The 27,443-nt window shown below is 40.7% G+C and overlaps 1 protein-coding gene across 1 annotated transcript; it reads left to right on the top strand.

The window, feature by feature from the left end:
* The first annotated feature begins 517 nt into the window (after positions 1–517).
* Positions 518–27,443, top strand: RSPRY1 (ring finger and SPRY domain containing 1). Its single transcript, XM_010222581.2, has 16 exons — positions 518–532; positions 4,292–4,441; positions 6,448–6,942; positions 10,166–10,218; positions 11,439–11,551; positions 13,820–13,946; positions 15,117–15,175; positions 16,936–17,002; positions 17,694–17,825; positions 19,000–19,115; positions 19,896–20,039; positions 22,776–22,887; positions 23,643–23,745; positions 24,817–24,969; positions 26,458–26,562; positions 27,205–27,443. The coding sequence occupies exons 3-16, from the start codon at positions 6,596–6,598 to the stop codon at positions 27,299–27,301; spliced, it is 1,728 nt and encodes a 575-aa protein (XP_010220883.2). The 5' UTR covers positions 518–532; positions 4,292–4,441; positions 6,448–6,595; the 3' UTR covers positions 27,302–27,443.

Genomic DNA, 27,443 nt, shown 5'->3' with positions numbered 1-27,443 from the left:
GCTGACTGAAAAAAATAATACAGGGAAAATGCTAATCTTTCTGGAATGGGCTATTCCTAAACTTTCTTGGAAAAAAAAAAATTATTGTTCACTTGACACTATGTTGTTGTTGTTGTCACACCGTTCTGTACCTCTGTTTGGTGTCCTGGAGCAGGTGCCAAGGCAAGCAGAGCTCTGCAACACCATCCTGCTGAAGGCAGGACTGTCCTTAAACTCCTCTGCTAGTTTTAGGTCCTGCTCTATTTTTGTCTCAAAAGAAGTATTTGTCACAACACTTTAGAATCTCTCCTTGTAGCTTTTTCTTTGCAAAGATGACCCTCTAAACAGTTGAGGGATATTGAATTTGCAAGTCTAGTTCTGGTTTATTGAATCTGGTGTTGAATAGGTGTCTGAGACTTGCTAATTATCAAACACAAAGCTAAGCTTTTTTTTTTTTTTTTTTTTTTTTTAAGGTCAGGGTACAAAGGACAGTTCCATCTAAACAAACATAAGAAGTGAAATTATGAGTTCAGAGGGAGGAAGCTGGGAGGTGGTGAATACTCTAATTTCTATTTCAGAAAGTCCCTGGTGTTTGAAGAGCCCTGGGGACTGATCTCTCCTTAACTACAGATAAAGTGAAGCCTGGGCAGCAGTGAGAGAGCGAGACTTTCTGTAGCTACTGTGTTTACCAGCCCTGTTCTGGACACTGGCTTAGATAAGAAAGTGAAGGTCACTTAAATCCACATATCTGATGTTAGCATTCTCTGACAAGTTCAAAAGCAGATCCTACATTAGACCAGTCCTTCAACTGCTGCCTATTTTGTGACTGAACTAGGATTACTTATGAGAGAAGCTTGCAGGATTAAAGCACAAACTGTTGGATGACTCTGTGCAAATATGGGTGTTTCCATTGCCAAGTGCTTGGGTCAAAGCTGGGTACTTTGATCCGTCTCTTCTCTGGGAAACAGGCACAGGTCAGTGCCACAGAATTCATGGTATTCTATAGTTGCATTATTACATACAGAAGAATCAGCACAGAGTCAGCATCTAGTTACTCATCCTGAAGCTTGTAGTTCCCCTTCTTGCATGTGCTGCTTGGCAACCCCAAGGGGAGATAAGTGGCTGTTTTTCTTTAGTGGCAGAAGTTTTTTCACCTGGGAGGTTTTATTCTGTCCTCAGTGTGATCTTCTGAGAAAGTCTTTAACTTCAGTAAGTAATTCTATTTATTTGCTGGAAGTTCTTGCTTTTTCTTCCCCTACCTTTTCTTTCCCCTTCGCTTAAAACTGAGGCCGCCTCCATATTATGAAAGCCTACATTTGCAAACAGCTGTTTTTTCCCTTCTCACTCCTATAGCTAAGGTGATTAGCTTTGAGCAATTCATAGCTGTATTTCCCTCTCTCGATAGTTTGAACTTTCCATCTGACTGGCATCACGGTATTACAATGCACCAGAAAAGGGAGAGATTGATTATTTGGGAAAGGTGCTTAGATAATATGTCTAATTTTTTAGCTCTTAGTATGAAATGGCTGTCCAAAACTCTTCCAGCTTTGCATCTGAAAAGCTATCAGCTTTGCTGTCATCTATAGACTGAACCACTGTGTTATCCTGCTCTTGAGACAGGAAATACTAGTCTTACTTTTGCAGTAGCAATAGGCACTGGACGAGTGGTTTCAGCAGCTGAAACTTTTATTCATTTATGTATACAGGATCCTTGTTTGCTTGGCAGTGTGCTCTCCTTCATGGGAAGGAGAGGCTTTTTCCATCGCGAAGCTGTATTATGGTTGGCTGTAACCAAATATTTGAGGGGATGAATCACTGATTCCTGGACTGTGTCTTGCAGAGAAAATGAGGCTAGTGCCATTTTCAGCTGCCTCCGTCGTTGCCGCACGCTGGCTGGTGATGGAGACGTGGCTGCCGCCAGGCAAGGCGGGTATGGATGCTGCTGGACACCTCTAAATGCACTTGGATAGTGCCCGTGTCCACGGCCGGAGCGTTTTCCCCTTAGCCTTCCAGCAGTGGCAGCTCGGTCAGCTTGCAGCTCCTTTATGTAGCTGCACGTTTCTGTCTCCCACGAGACCGCTGCGGTCTGGCAAGTGGCTTCCTCTGCTACAGTGCATCTATGTAGGGGTTTATGTTCTTAGTGAAGGCAAGTTTCTGCTCGGAGCCACCAGGAGGGCCTCAGCAGCTGCTGCTCTCCCAGTTAACCGAGTTCTCAGCTCAGAAGACATGAGGTTTATGTGGTTTCTGCAGGGCAGAATGTCCTCGTACCCCCTCTCCCCACTGGTAGATGCTTGGCCAGGGGGTTCCTGCAGCAGGTACTTTCTGTTGCAAAAGTGAAAGCATCAGACTGCTACTGTCCCCCAGTCTAGCACTAGCTGTTTAGAGTAAGATTTGAAAGGACAGATATTAGGGTTTGTTTTGTGGGTGTTTTTTAGTAAGAACTTATACTCAGATCATGTGTTTGGCAACTTCTTAGTCTAGCATCCCAACATAGCATTAGATGGTCAAAATCCAGAGTAAATGAATGACCTGGCCTGTAGAAAAGCACATACTGGACTTTACCTTTTTTTTTTTTAATACTTAAAAACTTGTGAACCATCTTTTAAAATACCGTTAAAATTAAAGCATCAGACCTTTTTTAAGTGTGGCTGCTTTTGTAACTTGGTTTTATAGTCTCGTTACCACTTTCTGATTTTGCCTAAGGGTGTTCTTTGGGCAAATGTGAAAACTATCTCTGGCTGCTATTTCCCCTTGCAGTTGTTTCACAGTAACATCTTTTGTTTCTGCTTTGACTTGTGCAAATTATCACAGAAAATGGTGTTCCTGGGAAGTCTGCATAGTCCTGACAAGGAGTGATGGGTTTGGGGTCTTCCAGCGCCCTTCCAGAGAAGCTTGTTCTTATTCCTGCTTTGATGTTGGCTCTTAATTCTTAGCATGGTTTTGTTAATATTGCATGGTAATATCACATCAGTCTCTAAAAACAGTATCATCAGGATATTTGGTATCATTTGTGGCTTTTACCTTTCATGTTTTAAGAAAACTAGTGTGCTTTGGTTAACATTCGTGACATTATAAAGAAACTCAACCAAATTTTAAAAGCAATTGCAGAGACTTGTAACTATGTGGATGCTGAAAGAAGATAAAGGTTTAAGAAAGATTAATTCTCTGCATTAGCTATTTGTTTAGCAGTCATTGACTTCTTAGAGTGTCTGCTGTCAGGTAATCTGGTAAGCCTACCTAGACCTAACCCACTGTTGTTCTGATATTCTGCATTTGTTTTTCCTTCTCTTGTCCCCTTCTTTTAGACAATTTAAGTCTTTTCTAGAGGTACTCATTTCTCATTTGAAAATGTAGTTTGTGTTGTGGAAGACATACTTTGGCTAAAAGGGTTGCCCTATTAGGTGACTGTCATTACTTAAACACAGTTGAGTTTGGTGTGGAAAGAAATATTCAGTCCTTCCTTCCTCACTGAGGGCAGAGAGAGGCTGTGTTTACCTGGTTAAATTTTGTATTTCCACCTTCAAACCTGTAGTTGGCCCTGAGCTAAAATAGGATGAACAAAACTTGGTCCTCTCTCTTTTCAGCAGAGAGTGATGGAGCTAGGGCTCATACTGGCAACCTAATGCTAAGGCCTTATTCTGTTATAATGTTGTAAAACTGTGTATACTGTAGCACCTAAAATACCATCTAGTGCATTAGTAGATGGGAAAGAAGAGTTAAAATTCCTCTTTTTTTTCTTTTCTTTCTAGCGTGCAGGGCATATCTACAGCAAGCTCTTTCTGTAGCTCATATTCCCAAGTGTTTAATCTCTCAGCTTTAGTTCAAGGTTTGAAAATGAACTCTTCTGGCTACTGCTGACCGTGATGCACAAATGACCGTGAGCTGGTGCAGCTGTTTTACTGAATAAAGGGACTTTATCCTGTTGTTTTTCTTCTTTTTGTCTAATCCACTTGCATACTGTACTTTTATGTTCTGCTGTCACTCCTTGGGGGTGAGCTGGAACTGTTATTACTGTTTCCTTCTTTCTTCCTGTAAGTAGTAATTTGAGGGGAGGAATTGGTCACTGCTCTGCACTTTCTTTAGTGTCTGAAATAGCAAGGTTGTAAATTTGGTTTGGGTATTGCGGAGCTGTGTGTAATCCTAAAACTAGTAGGTGGCAAGTTGCTTTTGGAAGCATTGGCAGAGCTTTCCCCAAGTAAAGGCTGAAGACCGAGCGCGACGCAGTGTTGTTGCAGGTGTCCAAGAGGCAGTTTCCAAATGAACTATTTTTTTTCTTCCGTCTTCAGGGACTCTACAGTGCTGCTGCTGGAAGTGAAAGCAGAGTGGAGCAGAATGATTCAGCACCCAAGATAAAGGCTCATCTGGTGCTGCTGTTCCGGCTCCCTACGCCCTAAGGAAGTGCAGCCCGGTGACACTGCGGTGCTTTCTGAGCAAGTCCAGCTCTTCCTGAGCCAACTTACGGGTGAGTTGGGCGAAGTCGCTTGTTTTTATAAGGCTTTAAGTCATGAACCACAAAGCCTTTGTTTCTGTAATTGGTTTTAATCTCGACTTAGCTCTGTTTCGTTTCCCTAAAGATTTTTATAATAAGCTACAGAACGGGTCAACTGACTTCAGATTCTTAATGTTTCACACAATAATTCACTTTTTATCAACATAATACTAAAATGTAAATAGCTGAGTGATCTGGATTAGTATACATCTTTTTCCTCAAGAAGACATATTTTATATTTAAACTGGGAGTATGTGTCATGGGTTCTTTTTTTTTTTTTTTTTTTTTTTTTTTTTTTTTTTTTTGTGGGTTTCTTTGGTATTTTTTAAGGTCACTTGGGCCGGGCTGGTTCTAATCCTACGTAACTTCCTTTAAGACCTGTAGAATTTGCATGACACCCTGACATTTACATTTTACTGACTAGGAAGGTAACCAATACAGAAATATCTATATTGGTTCAGACAGAAGGACTACTGAGCCTGGAGTCCCACACCTTCTTGTGGTCCAACTGCTTAGAGCAGAAGCCCAGCATATTGTGATACTAAAAAAACCCTTTTAGCAATCTGCGGTTTAGAGTTTCATGAACTGAAAATCAAGACCTTAATTTTTTTTTTTTTTTGCATTTAATATCCCCTAAGGGATTTTTTTGCTGGTTTAACCTTCAGTTAATTTTTAAATCCTAACCTCTTCATTGTACTAAAGAAGAGAATATACTTTGAAGCCACAGAAGAGCCTAAGGGCTTGTTTGAGGTGCTTTCCCAGTGACAGCTCTACACTCAGAAACTTGATGTTGTGCTTGCTCATAGGACCAGTCTGTTGCTTCCCAACTAATGTTGTTCTAGTCTTGTCCGAATGCAGCCAACTATTGCAGCCAGTTGCCTCAGGAGGGGATCGTGATGGGATGCTCCTCAATTTTTATCTTCAATGTTAATTTTAGATTCTCAAAAGAACAATGCATGTAGTCTTAAAAGTTGATTGTTCATTTTGACATGCTGGAAGTGAGAATAGGGACATGCTGTCTTTTGGAGGGACTTTTCCTGCTTTTATTTGAAGCTTTTATATGAAAGTTCTGTGGAAATGTATCCTGACTATGCCTTGGAAAAAAGACCTTGTTAATGACATTGGGTTTTTAATCCTTTTGTTATTGCTGGTTTTCTTCATTCAGTGATAAGTAGAGATTGTCCTGCAATTCCAGTACTAGTGGGCCCTGTACTTGATCCAGGTTATCCTTGCTAAGAAGGAAAAATGACTGAATTAGTCTTGGTTCCCAGAAGGGAACATGCTAGATCCAGAGACATGCAACCCACCCTCAACATCCCGACAGATTTGTAGGTATTAAAATGACATCTGCAATTGCTGCTTATTTCAGGGTTAGTATTTAGTGCATCTTTGGGTGAGATTCCAGTTGATGTAGACGCATTCCAGAAAAATCCTATTTATGCACAGATGGACTAAACAGCCGGTTCACTGTTAAGTCTATTGTTTGCTGAGATAACCATGGGCTGTATAGGAGCAGTCTCATAGTTGTGGACTGTTTTGCAGAGCCTGTAAGGGACACTGACTGTTCCTGATGTGAAAGGAGAACCTTTAAATGTTCAGCCTTCTAGATGGATAGCCTGAGCACTATCTCTCAATACAGGATAAAGAAAAAAATCAAGCTGTGGTTTGTGTTGTATGTAGCAATACTTGAAGGATGGCAGAGTGCTAGATTTAAGGGGGAAGGTATTTTTTGCATGCAAAAATCTTGGAAAAACTGAGAAATAATAATGTTAGTGTTGATGGGAACTGTGTGTGTACATCTTGGGGGCATCTACCTGCCCAATGAACTTCCTAATCCTCCCTCCACCTCAAGAGACTTTAGATGCACACCTGATTTCCTAGGTGTTATATGCACCAAAACTGACTCTGTTTACTAAAATATTTATTATTATTTGGTAAAAGAAGTAACACTGACTCTTGTTTTGGGTTTGCTTTTTCAGACTTGCTTCTGGATGACCAATGTGTATTTTAGCTGATAATGTCGGCTGCTAAGTCTCCAACTTCCCATTCATTCCAGCTGGTAGCAACGCATATAATGCAAAAACCACAATTCAGGATCATACAAATATTACTGTTAAAACTTTCTAGATGATTGTAGTTGCTTTGGTTGTGTTCTATGCTAGCAGAAGCCTTCTCCGAGGTTTACTGCTCGCCCTAGAGCACCACGTTCCCCACTTACTGGGAACCTTGGGGGCTGGAAATATGGGAAACTCCTGTGTTTGCCGAGATGACAGCGGAGCCGAAGACAGCGCGGAATCCCGGAGTCGGCAAGCGGAGCACAGCAGAGCACACGTACCTGAAGCAAGGAGCCACCCCAGGGACCCTGTCCGGCCCCCCAGGCGGGGGCGAGGGCCTCATGAGCCCAGAAGGAAAAAGCAGAACGTGGACGGGCTGGTGCTTGACACGCTGGCTGTAATTCGGACGTTGGTAGATAAGTAAGTACCTCCTCAAGGAGTAGCTCCACATGAGTGAAAATGCCATGTACTTTCCTGCTCTCAAACTGTGACTCCATCCTCTCACCAATCTACACCTGACCCTCCCTGAAGCAGCAGTGTGTTTACTCGTGGAGGCTCAGGAGAGAAGCACCTTTCCTAGGTAACACAAGTACCTCCAGAGCACCCCCGTGCAGACTCCTCCAGGAGCTGAGGAGCAGTTCCCATATGGGCCTACACCCACATGGCATGAGGACTGTGCTCAGTATTTATTACCTGGCGTGGATGCGCAGTGTAGGAAGCAGCAAACGTACCAGAGCTTGGGAGCTTCTGTCCTACAAATGAGCTCTTCTGGTAGAGCTTTGCTTTCAGGCTGCATTTAGTTCTCTGGAAATGGCTAAGCAAAGCTGAGAGCTTTGATCTCTGTTTGTAGAATCAGACAGAAGTTTTATTTCCAGTTATAAGTCTGACAACTTTTTGAAAGCTGCATGTTTCAACTACTCAGTTTGTGATCCAGTAGCGCATTCCTTGCATGCTCAGAGCATCCCTGGAAGGTGTGTGGGATATTTATGGATTAACCTTTCTTTTTTCTTTTTTTTTCTTTTTTCTTTTTTTTTTTTTGGCATTACTTTCTACAGAGCTTTGAAAGGAGCTCAAAAGGGATGGGAAAAGTTAGCTCATCTTTGGGATTCAATGCAGGTTAGGAATTAGGCAGACCAAGGCAGGAGAAAAAGGCACTACTGGATCTTCACAGCTGGGTTTTCAGTTTGAGGTGGGTAGGTGGGTTTGAGTTTGAGACTCAGGATAGATGAGCCTTCCTTCATATACCTGCATGATGCATCTGAAATGTGCCTGCAGGAAGAGTTTGCCTTGCTTTTGTAAAATGCTTTAAATGGTTTTTGTCAGGTCAGTTGTTTTGTCTGAAAATGTAAATCCAATATGTTATTTTGGGTTTGACTTTGTTTTCAGTCAGGGTTTCATATTTCTTAATTAAAATAATCTCAGATCTTTTTTGCAAATCTCCCTGTTATCTTGTGTGCTCAGTTCATCTATTGAAGCCATTTCACAGGGTATAGCTGACCCTGTTCCTGTAGGTTTTGCAATCAGTTTTGTAATCTGGTAAGTATTTTCTTGTGCTACCAAGTGATAATAAGCAGAATTATTCCACTGATTCTGGCACCTTATTTGTCACAAATTTCTGAGGCTACTGCATTTTTCTTTTTTAAAGACACTTAATTACTTCCTTAGAATTGGAGAATCGCATGGGCAGAATCATGAAGGTACCTGTATGATAGGCCTAGTTAGGGCGGAATCCTCACATCTTTGTCCAGTTACGTGTTGGAGTATCTTCAAAGAATGGAGATTCCCTATGTCTCTAGTTTCCTGTTGCAGTGTTTGACCATCCTCAGAGTTTAAAAATAAGTTATATATATTAAAAATATATTTATTTACTTACTTATACTTTCTTATATATGTATGGAGCTGGAATTTCTGATGTCCCAGCTCACCCCGATTGCCTCTTGTGCAGTCACTGTGCACTTCTGAGAAGCATTTGGCTCTCTCTGGCTGAGTTGCAAGCAATTGAATTAAGCCAAAGGCCTATAACCACAAATAAGAGCAGATCTGCTTGTGAAAATTACCTCAGTGCATCTGAGGGAAAAAAAGGATGTGATCTGCTAGACTTCAGTCCCTTTTCAGATTAATAGGGATGCTTGCTTGAAAAAACATCTGGGGATTGGAAACACTGGTGTTCAGTGAGAGATGGCTGGCATAGGGCTGTTCTGTTACCATCATTTTTACCTTTTGAAAATGCCAAAACTGAGCAAAACAATGGGGCAAGCCTTTTTTTTTGTTGTTTTGTTTTTGTTTTCCTTCCCTTTTCTGTTGAAGTAGGCCAGAATAAAGTAGAAATGCAAATGAAAGAGCCAGCTGGAAATACGGACCTCAGTTTGGTAGTAAATCCCTGAAGGGCAAAAGAACAGTGCAAGAACAGAGTGCAAGAAAAAAAGGGTTCCTGATGAAACTGGAAAAATTACTTCTAGGGTTTTTGTTGTTGTTTGTCTACCCCCTCAAAAAGAAAAAAGGGAGGAAGATTGTGATATTCGGCTATTAAGCGGCTAAAATGGTAAATCAGTGATAAAGGGCTCTCCTCTGCTCAGTTCTGGTACTGTGAGTGCCCCCTCCTTGGGAGGGAATCAGGAAATCCTGTGGGTCTGAGCTGTCTTCTTTCGTTTTCTTAGCCTGTGTTTGTAATTTTGGTACTTGTGTTATGAGACTTTCCACCCTTTCCGTTGAGGTAACTGCTTGCCTCGCTGTTGTGCTTTTGCCTGCTCCTCAGCTTAGCTGCCACAGGAAATGCAAAGAGATTCTCAGCAGGGCCAAAAAAATATTTCAGATATTACAACAATGAGAAAATGTGGAACCATTTAATGGGAAGTGTCTTTTTATGTATGCGAGAGAAGCATGTATTTTTATCATGAATTTTTAGTCAAAATTGAGTTTATAATTAGAGTAGGTGGATTTTTTTTAGCTGCAGGCTTGATATATTTTGAGATTTCCAGTTTGATTTCATGTGGAATTATAGAAATTGGTTGTGGAAGGAAGGTACAAACACCTGCATAGCACTAAGTAAAGCATTTAAGGCATGCTGAATTTGAAGGGCATCTGCATGTGCAAGCATCTTTTTCTGGTCCTGAAAATGCTTACTGAAGAGGATTGAGACCCTGCTCAAACTTTCTGAAGCAGCTCTTGTTCATGTGCTTCAAGTCTGGGATGGGTGGCTTGCCCTTCAGTTACATCTTATATACAAAACCTATGTGTTTTTGCAGAGGATTTCTGGCGGGGGGAGAGAGAAGAAAATGATGTTTAAGGTATTCCAATGAGCTCTTCCTTGTGTGCTGCTCTTGGTTCACTTCATTACCTCTGAAATACAGTGTCTAATGAAGAGCACTAAGCCAAAGCCTTTTGTTTGGCTTTTAGGTATGCAGATATGGACCGAGCCACTTCTCAGCTATTGCAGATATTTTGATGTTAGGATATGATCCATTTTGTGGCTCAGAGTCATCAGCTTTCCAGGTCTAAAAAGGGTATGAGTAGACTGCAGCCTAAGTATCGCTCTTCTGTTAAATGCATACTGGATTCATATTTGTCTATGCATTATCATTTTATTCAGTGTATTCTGTTGATAGTTGTACATCAATTTTGACCTGTGTAATATCTCTTTCAGTGACCAGGAGCCTCCTTATTCAATGATCACGTTGCATGAAATGGCAGAAACAGGTATCAAAGCAATGTGCTGGGCATTTCAATTGTGATTGCAAAGTGCAAAATAAAAAACAAAACCAAAAAAAAACCACTTTTTTTTTTTTGGCTAAGAAATACATGGCAGCGTACATTGGGTGTCCCTGTAGCTGTAGATTTGGGATATGAAATGCCATTCTGAACTGCAGAAGCTTCACGTTGCTTATTGCACTTGTGTATTTTGATTTGAACTCCCTCAATTCCCACATGAGCTCTCCAGAAGTGGCCAGCCAATGGCCACAAGCACCTTGCAATGATGTTGAATCCCAAGCCACAAAGAATATCAGTTTGGGGTAGGGCAGAACTGACCCATATGCGTAGGCATGGCTTAAACCCCTGTGATTTGAATAGTCATGGCACCTTGTACACACCTTCTGTCTTGGTTTTACTGTTCTTAGACCTCTCCCCATTCATACTGGCTAGTATTTTGCTGGTCCTGTCCTTAAATTCTCCTTGAAGGTGTGCTGTTTTTTTGTACAAGGGGTGTTTTATCGCTATTACAGTAGGAGAAAATCTCCCTGCTCAAGACCATCAAATTCATGGTTGAGGGGAATTTTCATCTTTCTAAGTAGAATTTGTCCCAGAACATATATTTCTGTATAAATTAACCTGATTTGATATTACAGCTAGTCAATAAAATGTTTTTTCAGAGCAATGTGCTTAGAAAACTCAAATGTCAATGTGTTTCCCTGTTCATCTGTTACTGTCAAAGGCAGCACTGTCCCTCACTTGCCTGTATGAAGACACAGACTCAGATCTTGAAGACAGCAACTTGATGAGCACCCAAATCTGCTTACGTTATTAGTAGTTTATTATTAACATATATAAATCTTTGAATAACTGCAAGGAAAAACTTTGTGTAATCACAAAATGGTGAGAAGCTTTGCTTATGAAAACAAGTTTTGAGTAGACGAGGATGCCCAGGCCTGGGCAAGACCATTCTCAAAAAAAAAAAAAAAAAAAAAGTGTTATCCAAGTTGTTGTATACTTAACTTTCTTTCTTCTTGAAATTAAGCTTCCAAGCTACTACAAGCTAAAACATTGATATAAAACAAACTGTATTTTTAATTCTCTAGTGTCTGTAAGATAGCTGGGTTACTGTGATGATTGAAAGTTTAAACTTTTATTTACCAGTGTATTATGAACCCTTCAGAATTGTGGTGCTATATTGAGTGCTATTTCTGTTTTGTGGTTAACAGATGAAGGCTGGTTGGAGGTTGTTCAGTCTTTAATTAGAGTTATTCCATTAGAAGATCCCTTGGGACCAGCTGTTATAACGTTACTACTTGATGAATGTCCGCTGCCAACAAAAGTAAGTCTTTGTAATTTGTATTTCTCTGCAGATGGCTTATGGTCATTGGTGGTTGTCAGTCCCATGGTAGCTTCTTGTTGGTTTTCAGCAATGATGGAAATAAGATTTGGTGTCAGATGGTCAGAAAAGGGGTGTAACTTGTAAGCTGGAGTAATTTATAGTGCCTTGATACCCAATTGCTAGTTATCGATAGAAACACTGTAGAAAAAAAGTGGAAAAATAATCTGGATTTTTTGAGAGGAACTTGGGCCTTTGGCCTCTTCACTGCTCTTCTCTCTTGCTGTCAGGTATATGTGATACATAACAAGTGTGTACTACAGAAAGCAGGCCAAGCTTCAAAGTGTTGTAAAGGTGCAACTTTGGGAAGTTCAGGAAGGAAACCACAATTATTTCCCTGTGTATAAGACATGCAACCCAAGTGCATGTATTAAATGCAACAAATGACATTTCTATATACATAGCTTGTAGTTTGGCAAATTTGAGCACTTTTTTTTTCCTGATGACTGGGTCATCTCCCCACCCCAAAAAAGACTAAAGCCTTCATATGTCAGCATGTACATTTTAATGGGGGCCTCAAGTGCCTCAGTGTTCTTGAATCACTTAGACACAAGGGCTGGAGAGAAGAAAAACAGCATCACAAGTTGTCTGTCTTCAAGCTTTTCACTATCTTGTTTCATCCGATGGTAAGGATGGCAGAAATGCCATCCTTTCTGAACCTATTATGCTGCCACTCTTCGTTCTGCAGTGCCATGGATGTAAGAAAAGAAATGGGTAGTTTTTACCTCGCGTAACTGGTGAGCGGCTGGAGAGATGGCAAACTCTGTAACTAAAGCATTTTATTTCTCTAGGCCATTAATTAAAGTTCGCTGAGACTTTTGACCAAGTTAAATGTTGTTTGGCTGCCATGTAGACTATGCAAACATCCTAAAAACAAACCCACCACTAGAAATAGGAATAATTTTGCCCATTTTGAAGAAACCAGGAATTGGAAAGCGCTATTAATGCCTCATGCTAAGAGTGATGCTATAATTTTTGTTCAGCTATACAGTGTACTCGGTAAGCAAAAGTTTCTCTTTTAAAGCTGCATCATACTTGTTTAGGTGCCTTAATTTTAAGGAACAAGTTTCAAAATGGTTAACAAGATCGGACTAAGATACCTGTTTTGGAAGGCTGCATGTAGGCTTGTCTTCCCTCCTGATTTCTATAGGGTACGGTGAGAGGCAAGGAGTTACAGCCTTGGGATCCGCAGGTCACTCTTTTGCTGCTGTTGGGTCTTTACTTATTCAGAATAAACTGAAATTTTCCTTCATTGGGTTTTAAGTCAGTGCCAAACTTGTGCCACAGCTGGCAAGCAGTAGCAGGCCGTGTTCTGTTTTCTGCTATGGTAGGCCATAGTCCATGAAGTGCAAATGGCTGTGTGGTAAACTCTGTTTATTCTCTAAAGTCTTTATTTAACTCAAAATACTTAATCTTTGACAGCCCTATTATTGGCTAAAGGCAGAATCAGGGCACGTTGTGGGCCTAATTTCCATTAGGCATTTCCATCCCACATCTCTGGCTCAGTCGGCCTTCTTTCCTTCGTCCTTTCTACTTTGTCAGACCTGCCCATCAGTTTTGCTTTTGTGGCTTTGCTTTGGGGAGCATAACTGTTTTCCTCCATCCTCTCAGGATAAACCCCTGCCTTCTTTTTTCCCTCCACTATGTCTCTCTCCCCCATGGGGGCAACTTGCTCTGGCTCTAGATTAACTGTGGTAAAACTATCCAAAACCTGATGGTTATATTTTGGATGTATCCTAAAATTTTAATATGGAATATGTTGGGTTTTTTTTCTATTTTTTCCCCTCATGGAAAATCATGGATTTCCAAGTCTAAACTCCTTTTTGGAGAGGGAGTGAGTCTTCTGACACTTAAACCAGTGTCAGAAATAAGGTGCCAGTAGTGCCATTGATGCGGGTCTGCTATTCAGGTTCTTAGTATAAATAGTTCATTTGTGCATGGCCAGAAATGTAATCAGATTTTTTGGCCATAAATATGGCATGGTGGTAACTTAAGTTACAGCCACTTGGTACATTGAACATCTTTCCATATTATCTTCTTGCCTTAGAAGATAACCATCCTGTGATACCTGCAATATATATGATGCTGCTTTTTCGTAATAGGGTATAAAAAAGCATATCTTGAAGTATATTGAATTAGGAGGGGAAAAAATGTGTCCTTTAGTGATGTTAGAGATTTTTAATATTTCTTCTTTTTTTTTTTTTTTTTTAGGATGCATTGCAAAAGTTAACAGAAATATTAAATTTAAGTGGAGCTGCTGCTTGCCAGGATGCTTGTCACCCTGCCAAACACCGGAATACAACTGCAGTATTGGGCTGTTTAGCAGAGAAATTAGCAGGTGAGTGGAGGGAGCCTCCTGAAATCTTGCATTTGACTCCCTGAAATACCTCCTACTTTAGCACCCACTGTGCAGACTGAGATCAGAAATGTCTTCTGAGGACTGAGTAATGTTTTGCATCAAGGAGAGACTTTGGTGTGAGCAGGTCTACTGCTCAATTAAAAGGTTAAAAGATTTGGTCATCAAGGACTTGCTTTGGTCTGAATTGGCTAATTTACAATTCCAAATACTTAATATCAAATTGTTTTGATGCGTGTTTGTCAAGTTGAAATGTAACCATTTGTGGAGCAGTGCTTATGCCTACAATATATGGCCTAACACTTAATGAGACCTTAATCCATCTTTCCTATGTAGCTGCATACTCCATTTTCAAGTGACTTTATATATATATAGATAGATCTTTTTATCCCCTATTATTTCTAGTACCCTGCTGGAAATTTAAGATTAAGCTTCATTCCTGCTGATGCTCTTGAATGCATCTAGATTTTTGCTCCCTTTCCTGAAAGCAATTGGAAAAAGGGAATGAGGCCAAAGTGAATGTCTGCTGTCACTCTATGCCTGTTAAAAGCATAATTTCAATTTCTCTCACCAAAAAAAAAGGAAGGACAAGGGAAGGAAGCAATTTTGTACTGTAATGCTTCTGCCTTCTTGTTGTAGCAGGTCTAAAATGACTTCTTGTGTCTGCTTTGCTCTTAGTGCCGCAGGAGCAGATCTTCTTGTACAAGCTCAGGCAAGCAGATCTGTTAATGTTGTCTTGGGATTTACTAAAATTTGTTCAGTGTTTCTAGATATCAGTCTGATTCCCTTGTGTATCTCTATTGATAACACAGGCAGTATTTGGGAGCATTTTTCTAATTGGCTGTGTGCCATAGTGCAAGATTAGCTGTGAATGGTGCAAATACTTGCTTCAAAACGTCTGAAATGTGGCTAGAAGTGTTTATGCATTTATGAATAAATTGAAAATATTTGTAATTTGACAGTAACTGGGTAATTATTTGTGTAGCAAATACTGGAGCAACGATTGCTCTTCTTTTTAAGAGCTTGGTGGTATTGCGAAGTCAGTGTGCTTAGCTCTTCTTTAATCTATTGCCTTCTGAATAAAAGTTCTGTGCAAGGCTGAGAGTATGATCATTCCTACGCCCAGATTTTAATTTTTAATGTTTTTTGCAGGTCCTGCAAGCATAGGCTTACTCAGCAGAGGCATATTAGAATACCTACTTCATAGCTTGGTAAGTGCCTTAGTTCTTTTTGTACTTATTCATGCATGACAAATACTCCCATTTTCTTGGAAAAATAGTTTGAATTCCTTAGAAAGAAGGATTACTTGTGTCATATTGCAGGTCTAGCTTTGATGTCTGTCTTTGAGTAAAGAATCTTTCAATCTCGTTCAATCAGGGACTATTTTTGTTTTAAGGGAAGCAAGTAACACAAATTGGTTTTGGGCTATTGTGAAAAATTAGGATCATATTTGTTAAATACTGGTAATGTAGTAGAAAATTGACATTTTATTAAATACTCCCCCAAAATATATTTGTGACCTTGCTGTCTTTAAAAGAGCTGTTATTTCTTGCATATCCTAACACGACAGACTGTCTATTGCCACTTATATTTTTTTCTCATCCAATTAGGATGTTGCTTGATAATTTCATACTTCATTTAAACATTAGTAGGAAAGTTGATCAAATTGTATCTAAGCTTAAACAGAAGGATAATTTCCCCCTGACACTGAATGCGCTTGAGAGAAAGGGTAAAAAGGCTTTAGCTGGATATACTCAGGGAGTATTCTGTTGTTTCTGCACTGGGTAAAAGAGCAAATATTTTGTTTCCTGAAAAGGATTTGAAAATTCATCGGATAGAACCAACCTCCCTACCAATTTTTATATGCCACTTTTTTGCAAGTGCTATTTACTGTTAGGACAAACTGAAATCTGCATAAGTGGTCTAGGAAACTTCAAAATTATATATATTTTAAAAAAAAGGGGCACCTCAAATATATAACCCTTAGTCGCTAATTCTCTATTCTCTGAAAGTTGAGAGTTCTTTGCTCTTTGGTTTTGGGGGGGAAAAAACAGGCTTTTATTAGGTGCTCTCGAGTTAGTGCTCGGGGCTATTGACTTAAAAACCGATTCTGATTTCACTTGTTAGGTCAGGAGCATCTCAAATGAAATAAACGCAGTTGTGTAGGTCTGAGACTGGTGTGAGATGAAAACATGGGCATTTTGAGGAGCCAGTCTCATGTGCCTGGTTGGTTGACTAACTTATTTGCTATGAGCTCTTGGGAGGAGTGGGGGCATCCCGGTTGAGTTGATGTGTACTTGGTCTGTTAGTTCGTCTTTAGATTAACATAAGGCTATTTTTTGTGAGTGTGTTCATCCTCTTACCCTTTGGCTCCCCTTTCCTCATGCCCTCCCACTATCTGTGTTGCCAGGCTATGTCAATGCCCCATTCTTGGATGGATAGCTTTGAGAGTCTACAGTGCTATGGAATGAGAAACTATTTTGTTAGCTTGGCTGGGCAAATCGGGTTTATTTAGCCTGGAGAGAAACAGTGGTTACAGGAAGATCTTATTGCTATTTACAGCTGCCTAGTGGGAGGGCATGGAAAAGGCCCTTGAAGGTGCACGTTCAGAGGATAAGTGGTAAAAAGCACAAGCTGTAAATGGAAAATTCAGTAGATAAAAGGGGGAAAATAATCATGAAGGGCAGTCAAGTATTAAACCCCAATTCCTAAGAAGCTGTGGGATCTCCACCTTTCATACATCATAGCAACCAGTATGTTTGTGCTTATTCAGCTAACATGTCATTAAAATAAGATGCTCACATGGACAAGGCCCTGAGCAGCCTCATTTACGTGAACCAGCTCTCAACAGGAGGATGGACTAGGGGACCTTCAGAGATCCCTGCCAACCTAAAACATTGTGACAGACTAACTGCTTTTCCTACATGTCTGTGTCATGTATTCATTAAACATTCTTGCTGCCCATGTCTAGAATTTCCAGTCCCATCCGACAGTGATGCTTTTTGCACTAATAGCCCTGGAGAAGTTTGCACAAACAAGTAAGTATCAACCTTAACCATTAAGAGTTGTGGTATGGCTGCTTTTGAGTGACTGCCATTTGCTTCATCTCCTCATGTTTGTTATGAGAACGGGAAGGATTGGATTAATGGGAATGCAGACGTAAGAAACAATGTTTGTGGATTTATAGGCAGAGGAAATACTCCTTCCCCCTCCCAACAGCGAAACAAACCGAACAACCAACTTTGAAGGTTGTTTTTGCTGAAACCTCACTCCTCCACAGCTAGAAATTGCCACATAAAGGCTTATGAGACCTTTGTCGTTGAAAAATCTAAAGAGTTGGAGAACAGCCAAGATCAGGCGTTTATAGGCATGAAGAAATAGTGGTTGCTTTAGTGGCATCCCTGCCCCCCCAAACCCACAAGAGATTTGCTGCAACTCACTGCAGCCCTCCTCAGCTTGGAGATGCTACGTAAAGGTTTATGATATGAGACCTTTGTCACTGAAAGAGATGGAGAGCAGCTGTGGCTTAGGTGTTCTGGATGTGGCTGCATAGCATGAGGTGGGATGTCTGAGTTTTAAGTGATTTCATATGCTTGCTTGTGAGAAGAATTTCATGCTATTTGTAAAGTTAAGGTTTAAAAAAATTCTATTGCATTTATACAATGTTGTTCTTAACTAAACTAATCCCTGGTTTATAGCACTTATTCTTTTTTTGCTGTTAAATTACAGGTGAAAATAAAATGACAGTTTCTGAATCGTGCATTAGTGACCAGCTGATCTTGCTAGAGAAATGGACTGATAATCCGGATTATTTAAAACGCCAGGTTGGATTCTGTGCCCAGTGGAGTTTAGACAATCTGTGTAGGTATAGCAAAGGGATGGGTTCATTTAATATTAAGCAGCTCCTCAAAGAGATAGAGCATGGCTGGTGTTCTGCTTTGCCTGAGCAGTTGCTCATAAATAAATAAACCCAGCTTGCATTTGTAATTGCTCTCAGAAAGAAAAGCCTCTCTAAATCCACATGTAACTGCCTGCCTCCTTTTTGGGGAAGGGCGAGGTTTGCATGCTGCATTCCTGCTGCACTGAAAAGTCTTTGCTTTGTGTCTCCAGCTGTTGACACTGGCCTGTGCCTGTGGTGCACAGTGACAAAGAGTTATTAAACACTTCATAAAGTGTTTAATAAAAGGTAAATTCTAGACTGAGAGTGAAGAGTGGGATTGATGGGCACTCCACTGTATTTATCCTTTATGATGATGGACAATCCCCTGGTTCACTCGCCTAGTTGTAATTTGCAGGGTCCACTAACTGTATTTAAGGGATGGGTAGTTGCCAATGTCTTCACTCTACATTGGGGTCAATAAACCCTGTTTGGCTTGATGTGGGTCTGGCATCTTATGGCAGACCCATGTCAGTAGTGCTTAGTCAACATCCCCAACTTTCACAGGTTTGATAAGATCTCAGGTTTGTAAGTTAACCTACTTATGTCAATAACTGGACACCTGGGTAGATTAATGCTTTTGGTCCTTCCCTGTGGAAGGCAGAAGAGAGAAATGGCTTCTGTCATTCACTTCAAGTTCATCTCTTTCTTGGAACATGTGAGGGTCGCAAGGTTTGAAACCTTGTTTTTCTCTTGGCAGGTAGGGGAAGGAGGCAATGACAAGTCTTTTTTTGCATGTAATGGAGCAGGAAAACTCTACCCAACTAAATATATAAATATGATGGTAAATCCTGCAAAAAAATAAGTCATTTGAGTCAGAACTTGGATGCCCCATTTGCTTCTGGGTTTCAGGAAAGCAGTAATTAATCTTTAGAAGTGCTAATTAGAAGTATAGACTGTGCCCTAATGCTCAGAAGCTTTTTAGCATAAAGTGTTATTGTAAGCAGTGCTGATTTTGTGCAGTCAAAATGTTGATGTTTCATTAGACTATGCTGAAAATTACCTGTATCCTGGAAGGACTGATAGTCACCAAATGAAATGCTTAATTAAAACTTAAGTTTTGCTGCAGCAGTAATTCAAAGCAACTTTGTTCTGCAGTTCTGAAAGAAGGCAGACAGCTTACGTACGAGAAGGTTGACCTGACCAACATTAGGGCTATGCTGAACAGTAACGATGTCAGTGAATACCTTAAGATCTCCCCGCATGGATTAGAGGTAGGATGGCATTTCATTGTAATAACCTTTTTTAAAAAAAGGCGACGACGTGATTTAACTATTTCTGGCTGCTATGTGTTCCTGTATTTCCTTAGAATTAATCAAAGCTTTTTTGCCAGCTTTGTGTGGGAAGTTGGCTTTGTCTGAAGGTTGTAGCACCACTCTACTAATCTCAGTTCTAAAATTGTTCACAATGAAGTAATATCTGTGTCTGCACCCCGTAATTTCAAAAAAAAAAAAAAAAAAAAAAAGGATGCGTAAGAGTTACCTGGTGCTTGCTCCTTTTGACTAGGATTATTCACAAAATATACTTGCTATTGCATCCCCTTTCTCCCCTTGAAATTCTACAACAGTAGATATCTATTTTTTTACCCTTCTCTTCCCCTTCAAGGTTACTCTTTTTTTCCCAACTCTTTGTCCCACTATTTCTAGATGCATTTGGATTATTACATTGAAATCCTTTCCCTCCTTTATATCTACCAGGAGTCTGTCATCTTGGTTGTCTTAGTCTTTAAATCTCTAACTTGATTCCCTCAGCTCTCCATTCTTTTGTATGGTTTAACGCTGAACATCTTCAGTCTTGCCTACTTAATGAACGCCAGCTTGTTAGATGTGACTATTTGGGCTATAAAGAGAGGTGATTTTTTTTTTTTTTTTAATTATTTACCTCCAGAATTGCACTGGTGTATTCCTAGAGGCAAGAAACGTGATGCAGGGGAGGAAGGGGCTTGTTTCCATGCTGGTTTGTAGCAATGTAACTTTTTGCTCTGGTCGTGGTAGGCTCGATGCGATGCGTCGTCCTTTGAAAGTGTCCGGTGTACGTTCTGCGTCGATTCCGGAGTCTGGTACTACGAAGTCACAGTAATCACTTCAGGAGTGATGCAGATAGGATGGGCTACCAAAGACAGCAAGTTTCTCAACCATGTGAGTACATGTAATGGAACTGCACTATTCTACTTGTTGCAGCTAGTTTAAGTACTGTCATTCTGTGGCAAAAACTGAGCCTCATTTTTTTTCCTGCACCCTGGAGAGGTTTGTGGGTGTGTGTTTTGTTTTGGGGGGGTTTTGTTAATTCAGTGGTACAGAGAAAGAACTGGATTGTCATTGCTATAGACAGGCATCGTTCACTAAACAATTGCCTAGACACTGGCAGTGACAGCTTTTGTTATATATATGCCACTGTCTGTTTAGGAAGCTACAGGGAAATATGTGACTTATTTCCCATGGCCTGCTCTTTGGAAACTCTTTAGACTGTAGATAAGGGCAGTGGTTCCTGTCTGTGTTTTTAGTGAGCACTTGTTTCCTTCACAAAAACTGTTGGGTTATCGCATAGTCACTCTCCTCTCTGTTCTGATAATACTGATAGTACTGATTCTGATAGTACTTCTGTCTGTCTTTGCAGCTTGCTTTGCTCCCACTCTCATGCAGTTTGTACCTTATTTTTGATTTCAACTACTCTTCCTACAAGTTTATTCTTCAAATTATGTATCTATCAGCAATAAAGCATCAAGTGCCATGCGGACACAAGCTATAGCTACAGTCAAAAAATAATCTCTTGTATTATCTGAGATGTCATTATGGCTCTTCGTTTTCTGCCTGGATATGTCATGGCAAAGTGTACTCATATGAGGTGATAAACCATTAAGACCTGTGATTCTCTGTTGCTAGTTAGGGTTGATTTGCACATAAGGAGCCAAGATTTCAGTGTCCACTAAGTTGATGTGAGTGGAAATGTAAGTCTGAGTGTTTTTTTTATTGTTTTTACATTGCTCAATACTCCAGTGCAAAGGCCAGCAAATACCACAAAGCAGGGGACAGTGAAGACTGAATTTCAGTTTCAAAAATACGTGTGCAGAAATAAAACAATGTTTGGCATAGTGTCTCTTACACGTACACACAAACTTTTAAAGATTTATAGCTGAACCTCTGCATGTGTGTGCCTGGGGTTTGGCTTAGAAAGGGCTTTCCATATCAGCAGCCTTCCAAGCTCAGCCAGCCTGAAGTTCAGGACTGTAGAGGGTGGCAAAGGGCATGTATGGCCTAAGCCTATATTTCCAAATGGAAATATAGAGCTGGGATTTTAGGTTGATGTTTTAGCTGGCTGAGCTGTAGGAAGAAATCCACTTTGAGCTGTTGGGGAATTTCATGTTGCTGCTTACAGCTTAATACAGAAGCAAGATTATCCCCCCTTCTTCCTTTAAATGTAGAGAAAAGCAGTTACAGCTGCTTGTTTCGGATTGATAGAGAAAATAATTCTACAGCTTGCTCAAATGCAGAACCAAGGGTGAAGATAGGCCAGTTACTGGCATAAAGTAAGTATATGTGATGGTGGGGGGTTCAAGAGAAAAATGCTAGGGAGAGGAGGAAGCATCAGTCACAAGAAATGAGAGCAGAATGGGAGAGCAGACTTCCTTGCATCTAACTCGTGTCCTGCGAGTCCTTAAATCTTCCTTCTTGCTCAGTTACTTCCCTACACTCATGTAAATGGCATCCTCTGCTGGTGTGTAACACGTGCAGCTCCCTGTATCATTTCTGAAGTCGCATCTCTACCATGAAATTACAAATACAACTTCAAAAAAGAACACAAAAGCCTAGAGATGTGCCCCAAACACAGGCATTGCTCATGCTGGCTGTTGCAGAGACTGCTTGAAATAAGTGGCAGTTGTGTCTGCTGTTACACTCTAAGAGGTTTAAAAGATTTTTGCCACTTAATGTTAAGGCACATATGTTTGTGCTTCCCATACGTGGTAGGAAAATGGGAGATGTCACATCTGAGCCGTGTGATTCCCGTGTTCCTGCAGTGTTTCTCTAGGTGGGTAGGTACTGCTGGTATCTCTGTTCCTAAGGTTTCCACTAGAAATAGCAGGTGGCCTTTGCCACTCGATGTGGCATTCATCAGAGTAATTGTCTTTTTGCAACATGTGCAACAAAAAGACAATAGTTACAAGTATAACACTGTACACTCATTAGCTGGACTCAGTTTTAATTTAGGACATCCAAGCATGGTCTGACCCTGATTAGTGTTTGTGCTACAAACCAACCATAATGAGCACAGGGAAGCATCTTAATGCTCTAGGGCTCCCCTGCATGATGGGAGTTCTTCCACTCTGAAATTTTGAATTTTGTGGTTTTGTTTGTTTTTGTTTGAGACCTTTGGACCACTGCTTGGAACCCTCTTACAAACTGAGGGACTCATGCACAAATTTAGTGAGGAGCCTGTGGGGCTATTTCCTGCTTGCGTGCTGTGTGTTTTGGTGACACTTAGATAACTTGGAGGGAAAAGATACTGCAAGCTTGCTGCTGGGACTTCAAGATAAGAGAGTAGTTACACTTCCTCTGTTGTCTTTAAGCTTCAAAACATTAACACTGCTATTTAGGTACAAGAGTTGAGATTAAGTGTAGGATCGAATTTAGTAGAGGGAAGTGATTAGCTCTTGCAGAAAATGAAAACCACTTTGGAGATGACATTCCCTTTTCCCCTTCTCGCTCCCACCGTGTTTTCACTTGAAAATGAAATGAAGCCTAGTTTGAAAAAGAACCTTAAAGAGCAGAGGAAAATGCTGCCTGCTCTTGGATGGATGATTTAGTTGAATAAAAATAGCCTTTAGCCTTCCTGTGTGGCTGCAGACTGAAATGCTTCACCCTTTTCTCCTCCTAAAGGAAGGTTATGGCATCGGGGATGACGAATACTCCTGTGCGTACGATGGCTGCCGGCAGCTCATCTGGTATAATGCCAGAAGTAAACCACATTCCCACCCTTGTTGGAAAGAAGGTAATTTGGTCCATTTCTAGCGCTTGTTTTCTGCACTGCATTTTCCTCTTGCTGGCATCCAGAACACTTAGTTTGTTGGTAGGTGCAGACCTACAGACATCTGAAAAACTGTGTTGAGATGTTCCATGCTGGGTCTGCCTTAAGCTGAAATAGCTATTTTAGGAGAGGAGAAAAACTCGTCTAGTTTACAGGTCACAGTTGAAGGCAGTGGCACTGCGTGTCTTGCTTTAAAATCTTGGATAAGTAGTTGGACTTGATGTCAGGTTTGAAATCTTGGTGGGAGTATATGGGTATGCAGTGCTTGTGTGACCTGTACCACCTTCCCTTCTAATAAAAACCTCTCCAAGTGTAGCTAAACTAACATTTTTTAAGAGCGGTGGAGACATTATGTACAAGGATGTTAGAAACTTCTTAAACTTTAGAAAATGCATGTTGTGAAGATACCTGCAATAGGTGTGAAATAAGGAGGGAGGCAAAGGGAGAAAGTTGTCTCTGGCTTTGGATAGTGCTCTGCAGTACATTCATGTGTATGTGGTATTCATGTTGTGGCAACCTAAAATATTTTTTTGATTATTTTTCCTGACTTTTTTTTTCCTAATTACTACCTTTCCCACTGCTTTTCTATGCTTTTTCAAAAAGTTCCTTCTTAGTGAGACAACTCATAGTGAGATACGCAGCTCCTTATAAATAGCTGAAAGTTGTGCTTTTTCTAACACTGCTGAAATCTTTAAATTACCTTTTGTTTTGCACATAAGGAGACACGATAGGATTTCTCCTAGACTTGCAAGAAAAGCAAATGATCTTCTATTTAAATGGAAACCAGCTTCCTGCTGAGAAACAAGTATTCTCATCTGCTGTGTAAGTATGTGCTCATTTGTACCCTGTCTGGCTAATAGCTCTATTGTATGGAAATGTTTGCTTGCCATAAATACTGTCACTAAACAGCCTTCCTGTTCACAGTTGCCTAGAAATGGGCAATTAGGATGTCATTTTGTGAGCAGATTTCAGGGCCCAGGGAGCTTCCAGAGGTAAATTCAAAAGGTGCTTCCTAGCACCAGAGCAGGACTCCACCAAAACAGACTGAGGTTGAAGCAGAGATGAACAAATTCTTAGTGCTTGAGGATAACTAGCATTACGGTGCTGATAGCTTCGTTCACGTTTTTGAGATTTTACAATTACATTTACATGCCTAACAGATTCCGTTACCCCATGGGTACTTAACTCTGCATATTCTGCAGCTTGGCTCTTCCCTAAGTAACACGGAAAGAGAAGTGTCCGTATGGCTGGGAAGGAGGCAGCTGCCGTGAGCTAATCCCCTCCGAGCACCGGGAAGCAGATGGCCCCTGTCCGAACAGAGCTCCCAGGCCTCACGTCATCTCGTGCCGGTTGCCCACAACACGTGTGCTCCAGATTTGCGGCACGTTCCCCAAATTTGTGCCCAGTCAAATGAAAGAGCAGGAGCACTGGGCATGTAAGTGTTCCTAGGAGTTGACAGTGCTCCTCAAAACTCCATTAAACAGCAATTATTTGGAAGAAAGACTTTATTTTTGTTCAATTCCCGTGCTGAAGGAGAGAGCTGAGCTGATCACTGTAAGGAGGATCCGTTTGTGGGCTCTTCAGATGTATGTATTTGCTGTTAGGGTACATGTGACTAATCCTAGTTGTAGAGAGTGTAAACTTTCAGTGATTGATTCAGGAGTAAATTCAGATAATTTCTGATAGTAAATTCAGAAGTTGAGCACTAAACAAAGAATGGATGTACGACTGAAACTGGAGGTGTTGGTGCTTTTCTCCCAGTTACCTAAAAGAAGGTTGTCCTTCTGTTTCAGGGCATATTTTGATCTGCTAATGGAAGTGCTATGTCTGAAAAAGCTCTCTTACTGCTTTAAGTTACCTTAAAATGTTTGGTTTATTTTCTTCATCGTGCAGATCTGGCTTCTTCGCTGCAGCTAGTTTCATGTCCTATCAACAATGTGAGTTCAACTTTGGGTCAAAACCTTTCAAGTACCCACCACCAATCAAATTTAGCACCTTTAATGATTACGCCTTTCTGACAGCAGAAGAGAAAATCATTTTGCCCAGGTAATCCTTCTGTGTGCTCTGAGTGTGTTGGCTTGTTAGAGGAGCAGTGCACTTTGTTTACTGGCTGTGTAGTCTTTGAGTTGTACTTGGCAGAGTTACTGTTGATGGCATCGTTCCTCCATGTTCAGAAAAGGATTGGACCATAGACCCTGGTACCACATAACCGGGTAGGACAGGAGATAGAGGGCTAAACTCCATTAAACCAAAATTATTGCCTGCAATGTTAAAAATAAATTGACTAGTGTTGTGACAGTAAAAATGCTTGTAATAAGCCTTGTAAGAATATTAAGTTGGTCAAGGAGGAATCATTTTAATTAAATAGTGTCTGTGTTTAAAGTTGGCCTAATTCGTCATGCAGTTTTGATGCTGGCAAAGCAGAGGCACAGAGTGATTGTAAAACTCGAAACTTTTCTAAAACTGCTCGTGGGTCTACTGGATTGCACATTGGCAGAGCTTGAGGTGTATGATGCTGAACATAATACAACATGAAAAATCAAATCCAACACACAGGCAGTTCTGCAGTTCTTTATAAGTACGGGGATTTACATCTGCTTGTAACTGAAGGTGCTATGAGTGAGGGCTTTTCTTTGCACTGAAAACCTCACTTAACTAGCTCATCATCTTAAAGGATTATCATCTTTGGTCAACCCGTTGCTCAAAGTGTTCTTCTGTCTTAGTTTCAGGCTGCTGAGGAGCTGAGGGGTCTTTAGCCATGTGCTAAAAGAGCTGATCAGATGTGATTGGTATTGATCTCCCTCTGGCCCTAAACTTCCTGCATTTAAGCAGTAGCTGTGAGAGCTCCTCTCTGTACCAAAAGCTGCAGAGAAACCTGAAAAAATTGGCTTCCTGCTGATGACTGACTAGAGGAATTTTGTCCTCCTGGGTTGGAGTCTATGTAATATGCAATAACCCTGAAAGAGTCCATTCAAAGCAGGATACTGTTGCTCTATGGGTATGCAAAGATTACCCCTGCCCGTTCAATCCAAACTGAAACTAGAAACTAAATTAAAAGAAAAATGGATCTTAATTACCCATTGCAAGAGGTACTATAGGTTTCTGTAGAGTGGTGCTGAATATAACATGGTTAGTGTCAAGACACTGCCTGGCCTAGACCATTCAACCCACCACTGAACATTTTAGCATATTTGTTTCATATTTGAAAGATGATATTGCTATGACTTTTACCTGTTTACTCTCCTGTTACATATCACATGGTCCATTTCTTCCTTGGAACTCATTTGACTAAAAACAATATTCTTCATGATACAAACTATTATCAACCAGGAAATCAAAGATGGTTCTGAACATCTTTGCATGTTTTAAGCTTTATTATTATTTTTGAGATATTTTTAATTGATGTTTACCAATGCTCGTGCTGACTGGCAGAAATGAGTGCTGCGCTGGTCTAATGCAGTGCTCTACAGATGTGCAAATCTCTAGTTTTGAGTGTGATGTAAAAGTAGGGGTGGTCTCCTTGTTTCTCTTCAGACACCGACGCCTGGCTTTGCTCAAGCAAGTGAGTATCCGAGAGAACTGCTGCACACTTTGCTGTGATGAGATAGCAGACACAGAACTCAGGCCGTGTGGACACAGGTAAGCTTAAAATAAATGATAATAAAAATAGAGACAGAATATGCTTATTTAAGCATGGACCTGAAGCAAGATCAGATATAGCCCTTGCTTATTTTGAGTGACTGTAGCCTATGGAAAATGCTCCATCCTTTTAAGGATGTGAAAAGTACAGGCTAGATGTAGTAGTTCCATCATTCCCCCCACATCACCCTGAGCAGATTTTAAGCTCTAGGCATGTTTCAGTGTTTGGGGGACAGGAGATATGGAGAGGAAAGAGTATTGTAGCAAAGTACACGTGCTGTCCCTGGGCTTCTGGGACTAATTCCTTGGTCTCCAAGGTGTTGCTGGTGAATGCTGACTTGGTAGTTGTGCTGTAAAATCCAGAACACGTGAGAACAACAACAAAAAAATTCAAATGATATTCAATAAATGGGTTTTCTCAAGATTTCTCTGAGAAGCAGGAAGCTGACACCAACAGAAGTGCTATCATGGTACACCTCTCTGCACCGAAGCAGCCTACTAGGAAATTAAGTCAATTCCAGTAGTGTTTTTAATAGTGCTAACAGAAGCAGGCTGAATAAATTGCTTAGTGCTTGCACTTTTTAATTTAATCTCTATTTTAAGATCAGGCTTTAACTGTGCTTTTTCTCCCTTCTCATTCAGTGACCTGTGCATGGGGTGTGCCTTGCAGCTGGAGACTTGCCCGTTGTGCCGACAGGAAATACAAACCAGAGTCAGACAGATCTCGCACATTTCATGACACACGTGGAGAAGTACCATGGACTTATTTTTAACAAACTCCATCTAATACTGAAGGGGGAAAAGCATCTCTTAACCAATCTTTACGCACATAGAACCATAGCCACGGCCAGGTTCCATGCTAAAGTGTAGTCTGTTTATCT

Source organism: Tinamus guttatus, unplaced genomic scaffold, assembly GCF_059628265.1.
Source record: "Tinamus guttatus ecotype Peru unplaced genomic scaffold, ASM5962826v1 Tinamus_guttatus_pri_ptg000674l, whole genome shotgun sequence".
Taxonomy (NCBI): domain Eukaryota; kingdom Metazoa; phylum Chordata; class Aves; order Tinamiformes; family Tinamidae; genus Tinamus; species Tinamus guttatus.
The sequence above is the reverse complement of the archived record's forward strand: the minus strand, read 5'-3'. Positions and strand labels throughout refer to the sequence as shown.